The 25451-nt window shown below is 35.3% G+C and overlaps 1 protein-coding gene across 2 annotated transcripts in view; it reads right to left on the bottom strand.

The window, feature by feature from the left end:
• Positions 1-393: 393 nt before the first annotated feature.
• Positions 394-25451, bottom strand: part of Pli (E3 ubiquitin-protein ligase pellino) — a 189349-nt gene continuing 164291 nt past the window's right edge. Inside the window, exons 8-10 of one of the 2 annotated variants that reach the window (XM_090375328.1) lie at positions 24578-24793; positions 18169-18284; positions 394-576 (exon numbers count right to left, since the gene is read on the bottom strand). In XM_090375328.1, coding sequence (XP_090231454.1) covers positions 450-576; positions 18169-18284; positions 24578-24793 — 459 coding nt within the window. In that variant the 3' untranslated portion in view covers positions 394-449. The remainder of the gene's footprint in view (positions 577-18168; positions 18285-24577; positions 24794-25451) is intronic. The other variant, XM_090375329.1, reaches the window with a different exon arrangement.

Below are 25451 nucleotides of genomic sequence, written 5' to 3'. Positions count from 1 at the left end.
ATTCTCTCCCCCCACACCCAATCTTATTATACTGATGTTAGACAAAGCTTTACTGTTTCTCCTTCTGTTTGTTTAAAAAATACATATATACGAAATAAAACTATGAATATATGATTTCTAGTCCACTATTAAAAAAAAAAGTTCCATCATACGTGCAATTTCTTTGTTGACACTGCGTCTGATATACTGAGAACCTCAACAGATATTAATGCTATAATTTTGCAGTTCCCCTTACTTCATCAGTCTAAGGAGATAAAGCAGCCTATTATAGGAAGATAACTGTACTGATCGGTTTAACACAGTACAATGTTAAAAAGTTATTCTGGCAGCCATATCCTTTTTTGCCTGGATAACCATCCTTGGAATATTGGGGTCTGTTCGGGGGAAAAAAAAAAAAAACCAAACAAAAAAAAAAAAAAAAACACAACTAAATCGCATGGTAAAAACTTTCAATCAACGTGGTCCTGAAAGATCAGTCTCACATAACCTGGATCACCTGAGAGAGGAGTTGCACAAAATGGACATGCAGCTTGAAACCCATTTGTGCCATGGGGAATTGGAACAGATGCCCAATATCTATTAAGAATAAAAAAAAAAAAAAAAAAAAAAAAAGCTAAATATAAACAATAAAATTAATTTTTTTTCCAATTCTAAAATGCAAGATTTATAGTTTATTTTAAAGTAAACAAATAGTATATACCACCGTGTAGTATTTTGATCCAAGCTGTGGCTGAGAACTGCAACATATTTCATTGTCAGATGCGCATCTCATGTATCCTTTATTTGATGCCATACTTTTAAGCATTATGAGAAGGATTAATGTCAAGAAACTGTATATTTTAACTAAAATGGAAAATAACTAATAAAATGTATGGCTAAATTAAAAGGTTTTAATATTTACAGAATATTAAATATCTGTGAGGTCTAACTTGAAAATTAGGAGCCTTTGTTGATTGTTGAGTGAAGTTAAAAAAATCTAATTTTCTCTACCTTACTAAATATAGGCAAATTTTTATTTGGCAGTTTTGAATTTTTTTTTAAATCATTTTCTCAAGTTATAGTGTGAGAAGACCATGTTTGTTAAAAGGTATTTTGCAATAGTGTGGGAATCATATGTGTGTAAGTTGCTGTCAATTTTTGGGGTTTCAACAAGTTTTTATGATCCATATTGATATGGAAAAATAATCAACTAATATTTGAAAACATTTTTGGAAGTGCACTCTGAAATCTTACTGGGAGTATGAGAATATTAAAGAAAGAGGTTCAGTGTGTACCATTCCAATCCAATCCAAACCAAACATTTTCTGCTCCTTCCCTGGTGTTGTGATTAATTTAAAACTAACTGGCTAAAAACAGAATCCCACAATCCAGCTTATACTTCTTCCCAAGGGTTTGAATTTATGGTCCTAGTTCTAGTATCATTAACAACCATGAAAATTTCACCTTCATCATTTTACTACCTTTGGATTAAGGTTATGAATAGCTTAAATGTTTTTCACTTTGCAGAGCTAGCTCCGTGAGGTCTAATTCAAAAATAAGGGGGGGGGTCTTCATTAATTGTTGAGTGAAATTAAAAATCTGTAATTTTCTGTACCTAAATATAGGCAAATTTTTATTTGGCATAGTTTTTGAATTTTTTTTTTTTTTTTTAATCATTTTCTCAGGTTATAGTGTGAGAAGACCATGTTTGTTAAAAGGTATTTTTCACTAGTGTTGGGAATCACATTTGTTAATTTTTCATAAAATATTTTATGAAATATTTATTGCATGTTTATTGCTAGCTGTTTCTCTTACTTTCCATTTAGCTTTAAAAATACAGGTAGTTCCCAACTTTACGAGTTAATTCATTCCTAGCGTGTGCTCGTAAAGCGAGAATTTATTTCCCATAGACAATGTTAAAAACAGGGGTTATGTTCTCAACAATGAAATTAGTTAGCTAATTAGTTTGTTTAAACGATGATTGATTTATCCAAAGAAATGAAAACGTAGCCTGTAAAATCAAGCAAATTATAATAATAAAGAAATTATTTATGACATACAAATGTTAAAGAATGTTTATTCCTCATCATCATCGACTAAATGCACACTCATTGATCAGTCACTATTGCCTTGGCACTCATTGTTGGTTTGTTGCACAAGGAGTATTCTTCAGAAACGCTTCAAGATAATCTTCTCTTTTCTTTATAAATTTCACGATAGCATGCATAAGCATTATTTAAACGGCACCATGATATGCGCAAAAGATTTACAACTAAAACGATTCGCGCAGAGTAACAAGTTTACGAAGCTTTAAAAAAAAAGGAATGAAGAGAAGATTCTGAAAATTTATTTATATGATTGAAGATTTCTGTAAGGGGAAACACATTTCATCATAATAACAAAAAAAAAAACTGCACAATTCCAGCTATCAGAATTTTCGCAAATGCAATAACATTGAGTTCACTACCCTTTTATAATTGCTTGTAATTACAGAAAAGCTCAATAAACTGGAAAGTAAGTGCAAATTGTTTTTACTGTTTTTGGTAGTGACCTCCAAAATGTGCTTTAGAAAAATATCACAAAGGCGTTCAAAATTGATTCTTATAACAGAACATATGATAATGATGAAAGTGTAGTGCATTTTAATTGGTAACTAAAACAATTTACACTATAAAAATTAACCTTTAGAGAGATAAATAGCTTAGTTAATAGCGAAAAATTTCAACCTCAAAGGTCTTCGAACAAATTACCAAAAAAACAATGTGTTATTGTGTTCACGTATATGATGGTGTCTCTGGCATGGATTAATATCGTAAAGCAAGGTACACTGGATTGTATAGCTATGCACGTGGTTTGAAATGCAGTATTTATGAATGTTTAAGATTCATTTTTTGCGGTTAATGTTAATTTTGTTGATACTTGGGGGAAAAAAAAAAAAAAAAAAAAAATCAATTTTGGCAGGAACTGCCTGTATTTAGTCTTGAAGTGATAAAGTTTCAATAGCAAAAGCTTAATTTACGGTACTCACCTTGGACGATCTTCAGTTGTTATTTGGGTGAAATGAATGACTAAATTTTTGGGTTTGGGTAATTTAAAGTTAAGTAGATTAATTAGTAAAATTTACGGGATGAGAATAAATTAATTAAAAACAAATTAAAATATGCACAAGGAAGCAGAAGTGTACAACTCCGTCCCTAGTGGTCAGGGAGAATTGATTAATTAAGAACTCTAAAATATGTGAAATAGATGAGGCCAATAGTCATAACGGTAGACTTTGGTTTTGTTAAAAACGTCTTCAGTTGGCAAAGTTTAATGGAGAGAGAAAGCGTGCTGCATCTTAAAGGAATTTTTATGTTCCCGTGATGCACTTTGCAACATGGAGAAATCTCAAGTGTGTGAGATTCCAAACCGGGGAAAGGTTGGAGGGTAGGTTTGCATTTATGATGTTTAATTTAGAGTAGTGATGGAACCATTCTATGATGAGGGCTTCGTATTGGAGAATTTTGTAACTGGTTTTTAGTTTTACTATGGTAATGGCTGAATCAACTAGGGGTTGGGGCTGGGAATGCACATGTAATGTGAGCTCGGTACTGGATTGTCCTGTTCTGAAACTGTTATAGTGATAATAATCCGCAATTCGCCAATTTATCCACTTTTTTAGTAAAAATTATCTTCCTTCACAAGATTCTCTAAATTTAAAATCAGCAACACCAATCAAGCATTCGAGAAAATAAGTACCACCAAAATCTCCGATTAAGACATCTTAGTGTCTTTCAACGTAGTATCATTATACACAAATGTACACATACCATTTACATTATAAGCCTTACGTCAGCGGTTCTCAAACTTTCCGAGCCTACACCTCCCTTGAAGTAAAGCATCTATAATTGTGCAATTTCTTATTTTTAATGTTAATACAATAATTATTAATACTACATGAAATAATAAGCATCTGTAGTTCTAAATTACGTTAGTAATTTAGAACTACAACTTCTAAATTACTAAAGATTATTATCAGTAAGTAATCACGCCAAAAACAAAAAAACAATTGCACACCGCTGAAACCGTATTTTCAACCATGCAGCTAATGCTATACTATGCAATCTACCTATATATGTCATACATAGTACGCACTAAATTATATATATTACATTACATCATATCAATCATAATTCATCAATCCATTTCAGCAAAATATATATTTTTTCCAAATAAATGTTTATCTCATGTTTATATCGAAGTTAGAGTGAGATAGGTGGTGGTAAATGCTTTAAAAAATAGGTTATAAAATTTAATGTTATGTTATGAAAGTTTATTTATATGTATATATTTTTTTATTTATATATGTTATGTTATGAAAATTAAATTTCTGTTAAACTTTTCGCACCTCCTTTTGCACTAGTCCGCACCTCCCAGTTTGGAAATCGCTGCCTTACGTGAATACCTAATGACAGACAACACTTTAATCAACTGTACTTCTCTCTTCATCAACAATATCCTAGAACTTACCTCATTACACTTCAGGTTCCATAACCAAATATTCCAACAAACATTTGGCCTACCTATGGGTCTAGGTATTTCCGCTCCTTTATCTGAGATTTATTTAGCAACAATAGAAAACCAAATTCTACAACCTTACCCTTCAGGGATAAAACTATACACACGATATCTTATAATTGTAAATAGAATCACAATTGACAATCTTTTTACTAAATTCAACTCAATACATGATAGATTGAAATACACACTTGAAACCGAAGTTAATAAACAAATGAACTTTCTCAACCTTAATATATACAAAACAGGCACCAGATTGGGAACCAAGATCTTTAGGAAAAAACACACACACAGGGAAATATTTACTTTGCATCACACCACCCACTTAGCACAAAAAAAAAAAAGAAGCTGTTCTTTACAATCAAATCTATAATGCCATAAAATACAGCACTTCACATGACGACCTCTCTACTGAGCTACAATACCTCACAAAAAAGTTCATGGCTAGAGACTACCCACCTCATTTAATTCAATACATTATTTCCATTGCAAAAAACAACACCAATAATATCACAAATGTAAACACACGTATCATCCTCTCCTACTATAGTAGTCTTGCGGGACAATTCTGCTAAGTGTTCGTGGGCACAGATATTACATTTATATTTTCCGGATATAATAAACTTGGATCTTTGTTCAATACACATAAAGAAACACATAAATACTCGACAAGTGACATGAACAACATTATATATTTGATTAAATGCCAACAAAATTGCAATGCTTGCTATATTGGAAGTACTACATCAAAATTCAATTCCACTAAAACCTCTAATACACGGGCATATTATCACTATAACAGTTTCAGAACAGGATAATCCAGTACCGAGCTCATATTACACGTGCATCCCCCCCCCCCCCAGTTGATTCAGCCATTACCATAGTAAAACTAAAAACCAGTTACAAAATTCTCCAATATGAAGCCCTCATCAAAGAATGGTTCCATCACTACTCTAAATTAAACATCATAAATGCAAAACTACCCTCCAACCTTTCCCCAGTCTGGAATCTCACACACTTGAGATTTCCGCATGTCGCAGAGTGCATCACAGGAACATAAAAATTCCTTTAAAATACAGCACACATTCTCTCTCCACTAAACTTTGCCAACTGAAGACGTTTTTAACAAAACGAAAGTCTACCATTATGACTATTGGCCTCATCTATTTCACATATTTTAGAGTTCTTAATTAATCAATTCTCCACGACAACCATGGATGGAGTTGTGCACTTCTGCTTCCTTGCGCATATTTTAATTCCGTTTTTAATTAATTTATTCTCATCCTGTAAACTTACAAATTAATCTACTTAACTTTAAATTACCCAAACCCAAAAATTTAGTCATTCATTTCACCCAAATAACAACTGCAGATCGTCCAAGGTGAGTACCGTAAATTAAGCTTTTGCTATTGAAACTTAGTCCAATCACACGGTATTTTAAGACATTCTATAATTTATCTAATGTCTTGAAGTGATATTATTTCTTTTATGCAAAAAAATAATGAAAACTCTGGATTTATTTTAGAGGGATTGTACAAAAGTTTTTTTTAACTATTCTTGTTTCAGAGTGCACTTAGTGAGTTTGTTGAACATGTTTCAGTGATTTCTATTCAAATAGCTGGATATTTCTTTCCATTAAGTTAGATACTTTGTTTGATAAATATATTCAAATTTGAAAAATTTGATAAATTTCTCATTATCAGGGGCTCACTTCTAGTGAGTATATGCTTGGCACACCCAGGGTCCTGAGCTTTTTTTTTTTTTTTTTTTTGGCTGGTGCAGCAAAAGCCTCAGGCTTCCTTACACCATATGGCTAATGATGATAATAATAATACTGATTCATTAGTCCTATAACACACACCTACTCTCATTTTTTTTCTTTCCCAGTACTTATGTTACACCAAACAGACTCAACACTGCATTGTCCACAAACATAAATTGGATACACTTCCTTAGATTTTATGTGTTTCTTAACTAACAGAATAACCCCTCCTTCCTTCCTGTCCTGTCTATCCTTTCTGTACACACTGTACTCCCCAAATTCCAATTCTGCACTGCTTATATCTGTGTGACACCACATCCTCGATATCCCAACAATATCTGCCTTTGATGTCTTGACTAGCACTTCAAGCTCATAAAATTTATTAACTATACTCCTAGCATTGGTGTACATGCAAGCATACACGCACCTGTTCCTACTCTTAGTTACCCTAACACAGCCCATGTATTTACTTGTTCCATTATGACTTCCAGCAGTCCTGGAAATCTCCATTGCCTTGCTTTCCAGGCTGCTGCTCATTCTAACAGAAACAGTGCAAGAATCACTTTTGCCTCTACCTGCACCCTTTGTTAACTTTTTAGCCTGTGTATCCCCCCAAACGAGCAGTTTTCCGATCCATCTAACACTGCCTCGATAGCATCAGCAAATATTCTTTCCCCCTTTCTATTCAAGTGTACCCCATCCCTGTAGAAACAAATCTCTCCTGTTAACAAGCACAGACCATGCTGAGAAAAATTCTACCTAATGAGCCTTTCACAAAATTTCCAGGGCCAAATTGATTGACAAGGCTCTTATCATATACTCCCTCCTATCATGTCTAGGCAGAATTGCACACCCGCAGGCCTTCTACTCTTAATGTCATTAGTGGCGACGTATACAACAATATCACCCTTTGTGCCCTTAAAAGATGATATCTGCTCTACAATGTCAGCTACTTTTGCCTCTGGCAGACATACCCTGGTCCTATTCCACCTATCCTTTTTGCACAATATATTTACCATCTCCCTGACAATAGAGTCACCGACAATAACTAGCTCCTGTGGGACCAGTGCATTATGCCTTGAAGATTGTCACTGTGTTGCCGGATGATCAAGTGCAAGCTATGACATTGATGTGGGCAGCTGAGAGCTTGATGGTTCCTCCAATGTAAGTCCTTTAAGGGCATCTATCTTGTCCTTCAAGCTCTCATAAAGGCCCATAACAACACTGAGTTGGTGCCTAACTTCTTCATACTGCTTACATCGAGTACACACAAAGGCATCCCCCTTGTTAACTTCATGTCCTGTCCCAGAAAGCTCTGCAAACATTTCACAAGTTGCACATTTCTTTAGGCTGTAATGCGTTAGAGAATCACCCCTTCGGTTCTCCCACAAGCCACAGCACTCCAGCTACTTTTGTGCATGTTGCTTTGCTGCTCTAGTCTGGTGCATGATTTCCATTTAAATACGATTTAATTGATTTAATTTACTATACTTGTACAATACTAAACTAAGCTAATGCAGTAATACGCATTCTGCTATATAGTTTTATGTTATACCTTAGCTATCAAATTCGAGATATATGTTATGAAGTTACGCTATACTGTAATAATCACAATGCTAAATTAGTTATATTCTTAGCTAAATACAAAAGATATATGCCCAAAAAGTGATTCAAACCTCCAAAATAGTTATTTATTACAATTAAAGCCCTACTATTCTTCTAAGCTATGATATTCCAGCCAAAACACCAATACGATATAGTAATAAGAGTAGCGAGCTGTAACTTACAAAGTCACTAGCTAAATTAAAGAAAAAAAAAAAAAAAAAAAATGATAACAAATGCTACTAAGCCTATTTAATCTATTTATAAAACACAAACTAATAAGTGAATTAATCAAAAATACAATAGATATATGCCAAAAATGTGATTAAACCTTTCAAAATACTTATTTATTACAATTTAAACCACTACTGGTTATGCTACAATATTCCTGCCAAAAACTCCGATACGATAGCAGTACGAGTAGCAAGTTGTAACTTACAAAATCAACAGCTAAATTTAAAAAATAATAAGCTAATGAACGCCACTAGGGCTATTTAATCTATTTGTAAATCACAAATTAATACGTTAACTTATCAAAAATACGATAAAATTTCAAGGAAAACTTATTGGCTTGCCGCAGCTACAGAAGTCTACATTAATTAGTAAGGGAACAAAAGGGTGCTTATCCTATAAAGGCTTCAGTTCTGCAAATTGCAGTCTCGAGACTAGGCTCTTGTGGGGAGACCTGATTGAGGTGTTTAAAGCCTTGAATGGATTCAGTAAACTTAATGTTAATGGTATTCTTCCACTTGCTGAGCCTATACACGAGGCGGCATAAATTCAAGTTGAGGAAGGATGGTTGCCTTCAGCGAGAAGGTCGTTGATTGTTGGAACAGGTTTCCATCTATTGTTGTGGAAGTGGATGGGTTGAATAAAGTCAAGGGAGAACTAGACATATTCTTGGAGAGTATGGATGGGTGAACTGTGTTTTTTCCCCCTTCTTTTTTTGGCTGATGCCATATAAGCTTGCTTTCTTCATCATTCACCATTACCACTACTGCTACCTATTCAGTATGTCAGCAACCTGAGCAGGATCATCCACAGTTAAACTGTCGACATGAAGTGGACTAAAATGATTCAGTGTCTTTCCACTATTGTTAATATAAATAAAGAAGTCTTTGCAGCTTTTCTTGTCATTCTTTTCTAGCGATTTCTTGTAATCTGTCTTGGCTCGTCTAACCTCCTTTGTGACTTGATTGCAGACTAGTTTTATATACCATAGGCTTCTGTATCAGCTGATAACTTATATGCATTCTGTGCCTTCTTGTTAGTGTGTGAGTAACCAATCAAGAAGTTCCAGTCAATATCTGAAAAGCTAAAATCTCAAATTACACTGGTCAACACAAAGTGTTACAAAAACTAAAATAACTAATCTTTACTAATTTTATGCTGCTGAACACGAAAATCACATTAAAATTTGCTGACTGGCTCTTATTTTCGAATTACAGTTGAGGTCTCATATTAATGAGTTACTCTACATTATCAACTCTCAACAATATGCATGGCAACACCACACAAGTTGTTGTTGCCTCAAATGCATGTCAACTCTGTTTCAGTAATGCTCGAATACGGCTAGGTGCTGGATGATATGTTCTCAGTTAACAGTTGTTCTCTTTGAGACTGCTAATTTTTGTGCAGTATTTGTGTCATGTAAGATTAATATGCCCAGTAACTGTGTGACTAGCCTGGATAATTTCTGTTACGTATGTGGAAAAGGCATGTTATCTTCAAGAAAGCTTCCTTAACTTCAGCAATAAAAAAGGCCCATTTCTTGTAGTTTGGGTGTAAAGTAGGCAACCAAGACAAGAACTGGGCTCCACACCTATGCTGCACTACCTATTCATCAAAACTGAATGAGTGGGCGAATTCAAAAGGATGACGTTTTATGCCTTTCGCAATACCCATGATATGGAGGGAGCCAACAAATCATGTCACAGACTGTTACTTCTGTATGGTGCCTCTTATTAGAAAAGGATGACAATGAAGAAAAAATGGACAGTGATGCACCCAAATATACTATCTGCAATTCGTCCCATGCCTCACAGTGAAGTACTACCCATTCCTAAATCACCCAACCATTTTTCTGTACACTCTGATGAAGCCAAAGACACTGGTGAACATAAACTTGATATATAGGAAAAAGTACAATGGCTGTTGACATCAAGGAATCCACCATTTTGTCCAAACTTTTATCCTTCTGAACCATATAAGATCATAGAAAGTGAACTTAATGACCTCATCACGGATCTCAAACTGCTGTGCAAAAAGCAAACTAAAACAGCATTTTTGAGTCACACCACTGTGTGTACAGGTATGCAAACGTCGAGCTTGATTGTATGAAACATGTACATGCAGTCCAATTTTAGTTACATATATGGCTAAATGCAGTTATGTACATAACAATCTTTTCATATTGTGAAATTCTACTATTTTGATATAAGTTGTTCATTGAATTATTATTAATTTGTATTCAATTAAAAAATCATCCTGAAAAATGTTCTGAAAGAGGAAAGTCGATTGGGATTGTCGTGATTTTAATCAAAGGTGGATTGAAGACAATATCTTCATTGAGTATGACAAAAAAAGCAGTGTGTTTGGTGTGTGATTTCAAGCATAAATCTTATGATGAATATAAAGGAGTGTTGTGAAATGAAGTGTTCAAAGTTATAACACAAATTAAGAGAACAACAAAACACATTGAAAAGGTATCAGTCAAGAAATTTATCTGATGCAAATGCCATTCATCAAGTTACACATTTGATCGCTTTTGAAAGTAAACTGTTCAATGATGGCAAATTTGTTACATGTAGGCGAATTCAAAGAACATAATTTTCCACAACTTTTAACAAATGTTGTTTGTTAAAAGTTGTGGAAGAAATTTCTTCAGAGAAATGAACAATGATACAAGCCATTGCTGTTGTAATAGGATTTCAGGAGCATCAGCAACCAAGGCCATATTTCTCCATGTTTATTGTCTATAAATTGCATGTGTTCTCAGGTTGATTTTCAGTTTGCTGGATGAAACCCATGTTTCTGGGAGTACAAACCATGCTACCCTCGATTGAGATCGATTAACTGAGCCACGTTGTGAAAAAGGCCCATAAAAATTCTTTGTCATCAATGGGAGTCGAACTAGAATCTTTTCCACCCAGTGTTGGGGAGGACGGTGATACTCTCAACTTTGCTCCCCATGAGGGCATACAAGATATTAGTTTGTTTCGAAAACAATTACAAAGAGTAGAAGTTATTGGAGAGAATTTCTTTGAACAATTTTTGGAAAACATAAAAGAAATGAAATTTTTTTAAGCACTGGATAACAGTACTGATGTAAATGACACAGCCCAACTCCTTATCTTCATTCTAGAATTAATGATAATTTTGTACCGGATGAAGATTCAACTGATATACAGAGTATGCACAGAACAACTACAGGTGAAAATATTTTTGAAAATTTTTACCAATCTATTGAAAAGGGAGGATTAAATATTAAAAATCTGGTAGGAATCACAACTGATGTTATTATTAGAAACAAACATTTAAAACATATTAGGTTTTAAAAAGTAGGCAACTATGCATACATGTGAATATAATTATATAGGTATGCAAAATTGATGATTTGATCAGATAATGGAATGCTATCAGATCTTCGGTGAAAAAGAATTGTCACAAAATTCGATGCCCTCGTAAATAGCACAGTAAGAGCCAATCTGTCATTTTAAGCACTATTCTATGCTTACCAACCCGAAGTCTATAAAGCAAACTTACTTTTCATGCCTGTAACAAGATATGATCCAAAATTTGTTGTTCATTGTACTCATCGCATTCATTCAGCTTATAACGCAACCCTTCTTGCACTTTTGTTTTCCCAGTATTTATGTCACCTGGATGCTACCTTAGTTAATTTCCTTCTTAATATTAAACTAAGATCCTTAAAGTCTTAGCTTCATTCTGTCAAAAAGTTCAGGTTCAACAATATCCAACTAAAACACGTTATACAAGACACTGGTCTTTATAGAATTGGCAATATTACTACCTACTACATTGAATTTTGCAATATTAAATTTACGCAAAAATGGTTTGACGATAAATCATGGTCCTCATTGCTCAATAAGCATAATAACTTATTTCCTTCAAACAGCCTATACAAATTTGATATACGTAAAACTTATGTACTTTACAACTACGATATTCCATTAGGCTTAAAAAAAAAAAAAAAAAAAGTAACTATAAACAACTAGCTACCAACATAGGAAATATTCTACCCACTGATCTCCCATACCACTGCAACAACCCTATTTATGCCCCTTATATTGATCAATATCATGGGCATATTATTACAGGCAATCTTAACATCATTAAGAACCATGACCTAAAAACTGTTATGAGCAGAGCAAAGGTTTTAAATACAGACCTATAAATAATGTTAAACTTAATAGTATCAACAAAGTATTATATTTAAATCTAATACATTTTGCTAACAAACTTGCTTCAAAATACATTCCACATGAACCATACCAAAATTCGATCACTATTGTCTATCAAGATATTGTAAAAGCCACATCTAATGCCTACAAACTGTACAATAACTTTTACACACCCTATTACAACCTTAAAAAAACATATAATAGAATTACAAGACAATTTTATCATCACCCCGGTAGATAAAGCTTCCAATAACTTTGCCATATTTTTAAGCAATTTTACTGTATTCAGCTCAAAAATGAAATAGAAAATAGTTCCACTTTCACTGCCTGCCTCTTAATCCTTCAGCCACAGTAAAAAGCTAATTGCTTTACATAAAAAACTACACACTAAATTATAGAACTCAACCCTACCATGTCTCTATATGATTGCAAAATTCCATAAACAACCTGTAAGTTTCAGATTCATTACTAGCTCTAAAAACAGTGGCTGCTACCTTCCAGTCAAACATTTTTTTTTTTTCAAACTACTAAAAACTATTTTTAATAATCTTACATCTACTTGGGTAATTAATAATAACCTAGCTGTCATCAACACCTTTAAATCTAATATTACCATAACAAATAGAAACATCTGATTTTACCAACCTTTTTATCACGGCTTTATCACAGATACAAAGATAAATTGAACATAAATGAAAATACATGGAACAACTATGTAAACCTCTGTTTACTCAATAACTGTATATTCGATGGCAAACTTACCTATAAACAAACTATTGGTGTTCCTATGGGTTCCCAAATATCAAGTTTAGTTTCCAACCTATTCCTGCATTATTATGAAGAACAATACACCATAAATAATCCAAATTATAACATATCAGCTTTCAGATAAGTAGATGACATCCTAGTTTTAAATATTAACTTTGAACCTATAGCCAAAGCTATTTACTCTGGTGACCTTAAGCTAAATAAAGAAAACTCCACCAACAAAACACAAAAAATATAGACAACTTCCTTGACCTCAATATTACTATTAACAATACTTCCCCTCCATATAATATTAACATATATGATAAAAGAAATAAATTTAACTTTGATGTCATCTATCTTACCAACTGGCATTCCAATATTTCCAACAAAATACATAAAAATATAACATGTACCCAAACTATAAGACTAGCTAATATATGCAGTAACCAACTACTGTTCACCAAAGCTCTACAACTCCTTGGGAATAATCTGGTCAACAATAATATCCCTATCTACTTTATAAAATACTGTGTCAATATTATTGATGTCCCAATGTTATCAGCAATAAATTCAGTTATAATTTACTATATTCTGGTCAGTTCTAAACTATATATGTCTTTGTATATTATCTTCGGATTAATGACTGACTCTTTACTCACTAAGTCTCTACTCTTATGTTTTCACTTTTCTCATATATCCAATGGATTTGTTTTAATAATCATTCATGAAATTACTTATAATTAACTTCCCTTGTTGAATCTTGGCTTACTTATATTTATCTGCCCATATTATGTCTTGGCTGACTTTAATGATTTGTTTTAGGATACGGTTGATATCATAAGTAGAATTTACCTTATGGATCTCGGATTTTTCAAGCTTATGTGATTTTAGTGACTCTGGTCTATACCACTTAACTATTTCATGCCCATAAACTTGTTTCCTGTTCTTTTATAATTGGATTCTTTACTACACTACAAATGGATTTGTCAACTGGTTCTTTATCCTGGGATACATTTACAATTCTTTCTTTCCAAAGTGACCGGAGATGAAACTATAAATCTGCCCCCATTGCAAAATGGTCCTCACATGATCTTTAATGAACATACTTCTGTTGAACAACCCCCTCCCCCAACTGGTGAATCTGGCTGAAGATATATCCTCAATATCATTACTACCAATATGTACAACAACCTTTTCTACTTTTACAAGGTACAAAAATGTTCTACATCATTAACTTTTGCCTTTCACAGGTATATCCTGTTCCTATTCGACTGTACGCAGGACAAATATATTGCAGAATATATCTTTTCCTTCCCTGACAGAAAGACCACTGACAATAAATACCTCCCATGGGACAAAACCTTTCTGCCACTGGAGGTTCCGTTCTGATGTCTGATACACGAAAATAGCATTAGTATTATTAGAGGAATATGATGCAAGAAAGCAAGCTTACTTATATAGCATCAGCCGGGAAAAAAAAAAAAAAAAAAAAAAAAAAAAACTTTCACTTTCACCCATCCATTCACACCAAATGTTTTGTCAAGTTCTGCCTTGAACTTATTTAAGTTGTTGACCTCCACTAAAACAGATGAAAGTTTGTTCCAACTATCAATCACCTGTTGGTTAAAGACAAATATTTGCAAATCTTTTTTATAATTATCTTTCCTCAAGTTTAATTCATGTCCTCTCAGGTGAGTAATCTGAGCAAGAGGAAAAAACCAATCAACATTGAGCTTCTCAAACCATTCAAGACCTTATACACCTCAATTAGATCACCTTGCAGGTGCCTAGTCTCTAGATGCTGAAATTTGCAGAACTTAAGCCTTTCTTGGTAACACCAACCCTTTGTTCCACTCACCAATCTCGTTATCCTTCTCTGGACTCGTTCCAGCAGCTCTACATCCTTCCTAAAATGAGGTTTCCAGACTTGTATGCAGTACTCAAGGTGTGGCCTGATCATTGCCTTATACAAGGTATAATAACCTTATTGTCTCTGCTAGTAAAATTCCTATAAATCATTGCCCAAACTCCATGACCTGCTCTGGCAGCCTATCTGCACTGCTCAGAAAACTTCATATTCAACTGCACAATTACCCCCAGGTCCTTTTCATTCTCCACTACCCTGAGTGTAGTATCACCCAGTTGGTACACTACTCTGGAGTTACTGCTACCCATATGAGTTGCTTTTCATTTGTCAATGTTAAACTTCATTTGCCACCTCTCAGACCCTCTACTCAATTTTTCCAGTTCCTGTTGAAGTAGTGTACTGTCATTACTGTTATTAACAACCCTGCCAACCTTTTTATCATCTGTAAACTTAGACATTACCCCTGATATACCTTCATCAATATCATTGATAAATACAGAAATCAATAGGGCCCAACACCGAACTCTGGGGACTCCACTAATAACATTAGTCCATGAAGAGAAGTGCCCACTGATTACCACTCTATCTTCTCCCACTCAACCATCCTTTTATTCATTACAGCAACTTGCTGTTAATGACATACTGCTTAAATTTGTACAGTAGTCTTCCATGTGCAACAGTATCAAAAGCTTTCCTAAAATCCAAGTACTGTATATGATATCAAAATTATTTTTTGCATCCAGTTCCGTTGTGATCACATCATAGTATCCAATCAAATTTGTCAGACAAGACTTCCCCTTAACAAATCCATGCTGTGTCTGAGCTATAACTGCAGTCTTGTCTAGATGATCCTGCATCACTTCTTTAACCAGTGACTCCATTATTTTCCCTGGAACAGAAGTTAAACTAACAAGTCTGTAATTACTCGTGTCACCCTTTGATCCTCCTTTGTAAATTGGGGACACATTTGCACATCTCCAGTCCATAGGGACTTCCCCTTAGTCCAAGGAAGCTTTCATAATTATGGCTAAGGGTTTGCTTACTTCCTTTGCTGCCTCCTTTAATATAACTGGATAGATCCCATCCACCCCAGGTGCCTTTCTTATGTTTATTTTCAACAATTTCTCCTCCACTTTGCTCTCAGTTATTACAAAATCATTTAGCTCCTTGCCAGAGTTTAAGCTTCTAGCTTCCACTTCCCTATAGACTTCCCGATGTGTGAATGTAGATGCAAAATACTCATTCAGTTTGTCAGATAGCTCAGCAGGTTCATGAACAATTGAACTGTCGATGCCAAGTGGATCAATCTGATTCACCCCTTCTTTCTAGAGTTTACACAAGTAAAGAAGTCTTTACTGTTTTTCTTTATATCCTTTGCCAAAGATTTCTCTAATATGCATTTGCTTGCCTGACATCCTTGATTACAGATTATCTTATATCTACCATAGGCATCTGTGTCTCCTGATAATTTATATGCATACCATGCATTTTTCTTCTCTGCACAAGTTTTTTTTTTTTTTTTTTGATTTGGTAGTTGTTGGCGCATCGGCTTCTGTGACCATATTGCACCTCCCAAGGTTTTTGCAGTACTCTGATCCAAGCCCGAGGCGGGAATTGAACCCGCGACCTTTGGGTTGCCGGGCAGGTACTTTATACCCACTCGGCTAGCCTGGTCGGCTTCTGCACAAGTCTCATTAGTTTGTCTGACATCCATGTAAGTCTAAACCTTGAACAGTATTTCTTAGTTGGTATGAAAAGCCTAGTAGCTTCTAAGATTAATTCTTTGAATTCTTCCTATTTAGAATATAGCCTATAGGCTCAAGCAAAGAAATGGGCAGCTGAGTGCTTGATGGGTCCCTTGTTTTAATTCCTTCAAAAGGCATCAACCCTGTTCAAGCTCTTGATCTGCAAAGAGAATCCAGAATTTGGGCTTTATCTCATCACAAAAACGTTGCACCAAATACACACACGGGCATCCTCCCCTTTGGTTGAATAATGACCCCCTACAAATGGCTCCACAAACAAACATGCTAGTACTGCAAATTATAAACACCTGATCTGTAACAGACCTGCTCTCTGCAGCCAAAGCATTCCCACTTCTTTGAGCTTAATATTTAAATTAAAAAAAAAAAAAAAAAAAACAAACAAAAAAACCCACACTAAACTAAGAGATATAAGTACAATAATAACACTACACTGTTTGCCCAGATTATGCATCAGCAGTACATACTACCCTCTAAAATCATGTTTGTATTATTATAAATTTATAGTTTATAGGCTAATATAATTATACCTCCCACATAATTACATAGAATTAGTGTTTATACTGTTCTTATAGTATATCAATGCAATGAACAATGGAAGAATTTTGAGCTGTATGCTGATTTAATTATAATATCCCTCCCTGCATTAGAAATGGATCATTCTGTGCAATAATTTTTACACCTAAATTGTTGTTAAGTACATTTATGAATGCCAGAGTAACTTGTTAAAGGGATGGTAAGCCTCATCTACCTTCAAGATTTTGCAAACACATTACGAATATGTACTGCACTTGTAAAATTAGTTATTGGGCAGGTGGAGATCAAACTGATCTCCCAACTGTCTGAAATAATCCTCACAACATCCCCCCCTGCTTCTAGCTGAAATTAGTTCTATTATGCCAATGGCAAGAAAACTGCCGATGAGCCAGAACATCGCCGCCAATGTTCCGTAAAATACAAAGTGAGAAAACAAGATTGAGTGGTAAAATTTTTGGGTCATTACAGATAATCTGTTCATCTTTCAAGGTTGTTATAACAAATGCAAAATAGCATTAGGTTTATTTAAAATCAGCTGGGACCTACCAGATACAATAGTTCATTATAACATGCTTGGACGTTAAAAGGAGGGCCACTATAAAGAGCAACTATATAAGTTGATTAGGAGTACACCTCAGACAATAGCTCATAATAAAAAAAATATTCTTAGTTATGAACTTTGGGGGGAAGAGAATGTTTCAATTTTACTCACAATAACTGAACACTTCAATAAAATTATATAGTATATAATTTTATTAGAATATCCTCTCACTGAGAATAAGAATACACCAGTACCAAAATATGCCAGTTTGAAATGGAAAAAGTTTACTGATCCAGCGTGATTAAAAATCACACGTATAAAATATTACTGATAGTATTCTTTTTTCTTTTCAGTGTTATCTTAATTAATCCACAAATTATACTTACTTTACTGTCTGCTCTGATGCCATGTGACCACAAGGATTAAAGGCAAAAGTTGGTGGACCACTATCCACATAAAATGCAGGTTCTATGCCCATACACAGTTTTACTATTGGACCCACCTTGTAAAAAATCAATCAATAAATAAAAATAACTACAGCAAATATGAGTATATACAGAGTTTTTCAAAAGTGATGGTCAATAATTTAAAGGTGAACTTGTACAGACTACAATATGCAAAAAAAAAGCCTAGTAAACACATTATGAATGTCCTTAAGTGAATTGTTTTCGAGATATTGCAAATTTCTAGTTAGATCTACCACTGACAAGGTGAACTGAACAGAGTTCGGATCCACCATTGACTTCTCTCCCTTTCCCCTCTCTTAATGTTCTGAGATGTAGCAGGTATGCTAGTACTTGTCAAAGGATAGTCAACATGGAAAGAGGTTACAGCAACGAAGAGTATGTGGACATGCACTTCATGTGTGGTAACGCCAATGGCAGTGCACTCGAGGCTGCACGTTTGTACCAAGAAGCATTTCCCCACTGAAGGCAGACCAACAGACACATTCATCAGGGTATATCAACGCCTTAGAGAACATGGGCGCTTGCACATGGAGTACAAGCAGGTAGGCTCAGAAGCATAACACCTGATGCTGAGAGCAAAGGGTGTTAAAAAGAACAGAACAAAATCCAGGAATTTCGACAAGGAGGGTTGCTCTGCAAGCGCGTGTACTGAGCAGTGTGTGGGGAATTTTACATTGCCAATTGCTGTACCCCTACCACATTCAGCTGTTATTGGTTTTTTTTTTTTTTTTTTTAGAAGCATTACAACTAAGGCCATATTGCTCCAGGGATATGCGGTAGTCATTCCCTGACCTTTCCGCATATTCCGTATTTGGTGGTCATGGGCTCAGACCCTGATCTAATCAAGAAGCGTGTGCTATGCTTGTTTGTTTGTTGTTTGGTTTTTAGGAGCATTAGCAACTAATGCCATATTGCTACGGGATACGCGGTGGTCATTCCCTGACCTTTCCGCATCCTCTGTATTTGGTGGTGACGGGCTCGAACCCCGGTCTAATCAAGAAGCGTGTGCTACGCACTGCTGCTCCTGCCCACTTGGCTATGGAGGCACCACGATATCCAGCATGTACAAGGTCTCAGCAATACAGACTACCCTCCCAGAGTGAACTTCTGACAGCAGATGCAACAACAGTGTGTCCTGAACCCCCAATTTTTAAACAACATCTTGTTCACTGACGAAGCTGGGTTTACTCGTGATGGTATTTTTAATTTTCATAACTGTCACATTTGGTCCAACGAAAATCCTAATGCAATTCACAAGTCACAACATCAGCAACGTTTCTTGTTGAATGTTTGGGCAGGACTACTAGGAGACCGTCTAATTGGACCACACTTTCTGCCAAACAGGCTAACAGGAGAGCTGTACCTTCAGTTCCTGCAGAATGTTCTTCCAGATCTCCTCGATGATAATGTTCCACTTCAGCAATGCCAGAACATGTGGTTTATGCATGATAGCACACTGCACATTTTGTTAGAGTTGTGACTCGGTATCTAACTAGAAGGTATGGTCAATGGTGGATAGGTAGAGGAGGGCCTGTAATGTGGCCTCCCAGATCACCAGACTTAAATCCTATAGATTTTTGTATCTTGGGTCATGTAAGAAGCTTGGTGTACACTTCTGACATTAACACAGTTGAGGAATTGCAGCATCAGGTTGAAGGAGCCTTTCAGCAATCAGAAATGACCCAGGAATGCCTGAGAGAATTTGCAACTCAATGCAGTCGCTGCATACAGAGCTGCATATGGATGCAAGGACAGCATTTTGAACACTTTTTGTAATATGTAAAATCTTTAAAATCCCGTGGTGTTGAAACCAAAAATTAAAAATATATTATCTTATGCTTAATAAAACAACCCTTAGTAAAGGATTCACAGCTTTTTGCTAAACTAGTGCTCCCATAGTGAACAGCTAAGAGGATAATGGAATGGAAACCTATCGGTAGGACGGCAAGAGGAAGACCACGGAAAATATGGATGGATGATGTGGAAGAGGACTTAAAGACCACGGGAATAAGAAGTTTGACTTCTGGAACATCGTCGAGAAGATTAAGACACACCCTGGGTCTTATAACGCCAGAAGAAGTGCTCCCATAGTCAGTGGCAGATCTTAACAGAAAATGTGCATTATCTCGAAAATGGTTCATTTGTGGCCCAATGTTCACTGGGGCTTTTTTGCTTATTTTAGTTTGTACTTTTCACCTTTAAATTATTGACCATCATTTTTGAAACACCCTGTATATCTAATATAGTAAAGATATAAATTTATAATATAAAGATTGTATGATGTCAATATATATTTTCAAATGGCTATATAAATCTTATTTTTTTAAAATGGAATTTAATTAAAAGTAGTCAATGACTGAACATTACAAAAGATTTTACATCACAAGAAATTATATAAATTCTATAATTTATATAAAACTCACATTTCAAATCTCATCTCTACACCTAAGTATTTAGCATGAAAGATATTTGAATACATGTATTTTAGTTATTATATATTGTATATTCAGTTGTTACAATATTTACATAAAAGATAAATCTTGTCACTATTCAAAAACCAAACCACAAATCTATTAGTAGATTTGTAGTTTGGTTTTTAAATAATATTAAAAGATTTTGAAATTTCTGTGAGAATTTCAAAATCTGTTAACAGGAGACATTTGCACTTAACGAGTATGACATACATAATTATTCATCTAAAATAACAGTTCTGCAGTGATTTGAATAATGTTAAGCAAACTCACTGACACAGAGTGATTAAGGCATCATTTTAATATGCAGTAAAATGCAGAAGCAAAACAAGTTTGTAAAATGGAATCATTACAAGAGTATATAGAGTTCTGCTCCCCTTTTCTGTTGATTCAGTTACCCGCGGTTAACCACGAAAAAAAAAAAAAAAAAAAATCTTAACACGCATTACTCGCACGTCCAATACGATGTTTCCCTTTATTTTTTACAATGCCGCGTATAGTTTGATCACCAAAATTGTAATGGTTCTTTAGAGATTTAACAGATGCACCGTTTTCAAACTTTTGAATAATTTCAAGTTTTTGTTTAAATGGAAGCACAACTCTTGCGTTTGCCCATCATTTTCGCGATTTCTAAACAAAAAAAAAAAAAAAAAAAATAAATAAATAAAATAGTTACTATAAAAAAAAAAAAAAAAATCCGACATCCCTGACATAAATAACGAAACAAAATTTATCCTTTTGCGGTGCAACGCAACACAACAATTGATGCTACGCACTAAATCGAACTGAACATTTTGTCTCTTTTTTTTGTTTTGAGCGGTAGGTGTGAAGACAGCGGGGGTTGCAAGATAACAGGTACACTAATCTTCCAATGACTACTTATAACGCTGGTTCTTGTCGCTTATTTACAACTTTCAAAATATCTGTTTATACCTATTCTAGTTATTACTTGAATTTTATGATTTCTGGTTGATTTTTTTTTTTTATTTGGAGTCTTGAAGTGTCCCGGTTAATCCAATCCCAGTAAATTGAGAGTCTGCTGTACTTTATTATTACCGTATTTAATGTGGTAATGTCATACTGTGTGTTTAATTTCTCAATTGAACTTTATTATACGTATGTATGTTCAAGAAAATCTCATTACATATGGGGTCAGCGGGTGTTCGCTTATATCTGCAGTTTCAGCCATCCACGGTAGGTCTTAGAATGTATCCCCTGTGGATATGGGGATCTTACTGTATGTGTATATATATATATATATATATATATATATATACACACACACACACACACACACACACTGTGCTGCCACTTTATTAGGTACACCCCTGCTGTGCACACAAATGGCTTGGCCCACAACATTGCAAGTCACATGACCACACTTGTGGATATAAATGTAGCAGAACAACCTTTCTAGTATCAGTTAAGCGTACAAACTGTAGCAAGAATGGGGAAAAGGAGTGATCTAATGGACTTCGAACATAGCATGGTAGTAGGTGCAAGATGAGCTGGACAAAGCATCTCTGAAACAGCAGTTCTCCTGAACTTTTCAGGCACCACAGTTTCAAGGGTGTATCGAGAATGGTGCAATGAACAGAAAACATCTTCTCAAAGGCACTCCTGTGGAAGAAAATCGCTTGCTGATGAGAGGTCAGAGGAAGATGGCTAGAATTGTGCAAGCAAACAGACGGGCCACACGTAAGAATACAACCTTGGTGTGCAGAACAAAATATCGCAACGGACCACTAGTCTTACTTTGTCGGGAATGGGCTACAACAGCCGACGGCCACATTGCATACCTTTGTTATTAATGGACTATCGAGGATTGGAAAACAGTTGCTTGGTCTGACGAGTCGAAGTTCCTGGTGCATCATGTTGATGGAAGGCTCAGAATTTGGCGAAAACAAAATATAGTGAAAAATAAAGAAACCTTTTCCTTTTTTCGTAACCAAACCTAAATCAACAATATAGTAAAAACACTCATGAACTCCAAAAATCTGCTTTTAATAATGAGAAAAAAAACATAATGAAGAACATAAAAATGAACAGAACAAAACTTTTTTATTTTGTTTCATCAAAAAATCAACCAACATTTTATTTTCCTTAAAAAATTCTTCCATCTTAAAAAGATTCATCGCTACTATTACCTGTTTACCGTTCATCACAAAACTATTATGCACCGGCCTTTACTCATAAATACACATTATAATCCCAACCAATGACTACACAATAGCTTGTGTAGTGTTGTGCCCACCAATAATCATTTCGTTTGCCAAGCCTACCGGCCAATCAAGATATCCTCCTCGATTTTGGCTCCAGACTGATAACACCTACCGTCTGTTTACTGAGAGAGCAGTGCTAGAGCCCGACACCAGACTCTAGAGTCTGGTGTCGGGAAACTAATTTTCCACGTAAGCTATCTGACGTTTCTTGTTGTTCTCGTGTTGGCTTTCTTTACCTTAACCATCATCTGTTGACTGTCTGCATTCATGTAGTATGTACACTGAAAGGATAAAATTCATGGGATACCTGGTTCCTGGGCAACATGACACTGTCACCCCTCTCACTAGTGGATGAACCCACCACTTGGCAGGTGTATAGGTACACCGCATACACGTAAACAGTAATTTGATGATGTCAATATGTCATGAGTTAACCGACTTTGAAAGAGGGATGATAGTAGGTTCACGAGGCATAAGTCATTCTGTCATGGAGGTGGTACAGAAATTGCATTATCCCCCTTCGAAGGCGCCTCTGTAGCCAGGTGGACAGCAGCAGCAGTGCGTAGCACACGCTTCTTGATTAGACCGGGGTTCGAGCCCGTGACCACCAATATGGAGGATGTGGAAAGGTCGGGGAATGGCCACCGCATATCCCCAGAGCAATATGGCCTTAGTTGCTAATGCTCATAAAAACCAAATAACAACAACAACTCCCTTCGAATGTATCAAGAGTGTATCAGGAATACGCCATTTCTGGAATAACATCTCATCATGGACAGTGCTGTGGGCGGAGAAAAGTGGTGGATGAATGTAGGCTGTCGACACCTGTCTTGCATTGTTTCAGCCAACCGGAGAGCGAAAGTCGAACAAATCGCTACCCACTTCAATGAGTGAGGTGCCAGAAAAGTCTCAACCAAGACCATCAGGCGATCATTAGCTGCAATAGGTAATGGGAGCTACCAACCCACGAGAGTTCCATTGCTAACACCACGACACAGGACTCACGGTCCAGGTTGCGTGTCCATTCTCGCAGACATCTGCATCTCTTAATGGACATTGTACACCACAGGGCAATAGACTCTTCCAGCAGGACAATGCACCTCCCCACAGAGTCGTGGTGACTAGAACATGGTTCAAAGAGCATTTCTCAGATTTTACCACCATGGAATGGCCTCCTGTTCACCAGACATGTTGTAGAAAGGGCCATTCGAACTTTGGATCTTAATCCATCAAGGAGTGCGACAGAATTATGGACAGCAGTGCAGCAAGCATGGATGGAAATACCCGTGGAACACTTGTGAACTAGTGGAGTCAATGCCTCGCCAACTGACTGCCCTTATCTGGGTGAAAGGTGGGCCTACCTGTTACTAGGTAGATATCCCATGATTTCTGTCCACTCAGTGTAAGCAGCCGCCACTCCACCTTATTAATGCTGTTAAATCAGGCGGAGTTGCACTGTTTTACAATTTTTATTGTAAAACAGTGTAACTCTGCACAGTGTAACAGATGCTACTTAACTCTTTTTTTTTTTTTTTTTTGTAAATGTGCATAAATTGAATAGAATAGCAAATTAAAATTTTTATAAAAGCATCATTGTTAACCCAGAAAAAGTTTTATTAAAACTGAACCACTCACCTTTAAACAAATTGGACATGTCCGGGCATTTGAATTACTACTCTGGCCCCAATCATGTAAACCTTGAACGTGACCACATATCAGATAAACATATGGTTGCTTTTCTGTGGATGATATTGTTGATTTACGAGGAATGACTAATGTGTTAAGACCCACAGGACATTGTGGTCTTCCAGCATTCAACTCATCAATTTTTTCTTCAAGAAGGCGTTTTGTCTAAGAAGTTACAGAATGTGTTTCAATCTTCAGAAATTCAATTTGTGACTGTATGTGGTATTAGAAAAAAATACAAGAACGAGAGGAATAATTTAAAAAAAAAAAAAAAAAAATCAAGCGGCAGCTATTTTCTCACAATTTTGTAAAAGATTTTTTAATCTATGATTTTAAACTAGTTTAAGCGGTATGATTATTTAAATTCATAAATTAGGCCTAGCATTGATAACAACATTATTCCTAAAATAAGTTATTAATTTACAAGAATTATAAGTGGAAGATATATGCAAACACAACTGATTTAAATGCACAATTACTGATTAAATAGAAAGAGAATTTAACTATTAAACAAATTGTATGCAAAATAAGTAGAACATATAGTTTTGAAGGATATAGTCAAGCATACCCACAAATGCTGATTAACTCACAGACTGCAGACATGTTGAGGGGGGGGGGGGAGGATAGAAAGTTCAGAGAACAGACTATAAAAGACATAGGTATAAAATTATCTATTTTTTTCAATGTATTCATCCTGAAGTTAAATACACTTATGTATTTAATCTGTAAAGAATTTAATCCTTAAAAAAAAAAAAAAAAAACCAACAACAACACACTTCAGATTGGGCATCAGACCAGGCTTCCACAGCTGCTTTTAGCTCTT

This window comes from Mastigoproctus giganteus, chromosome 6, assembly GCF_048544385.1.
Source record: "Mastigoproctus giganteus isolate SK-2022 chromosome 6, ASM4854438v1, whole genome shotgun sequence".
Classification (NCBI taxonomy): domain Eukaryota; kingdom Metazoa; phylum Arthropoda; class Arachnida; order Uropygi; family Thelyphonidae; genus Mastigoproctus; species Mastigoproctus giganteus.
Note: the sequence above shows the minus strand (reverse complement) of the source record. Positions and strands in the feature narration are given on the sequence as shown.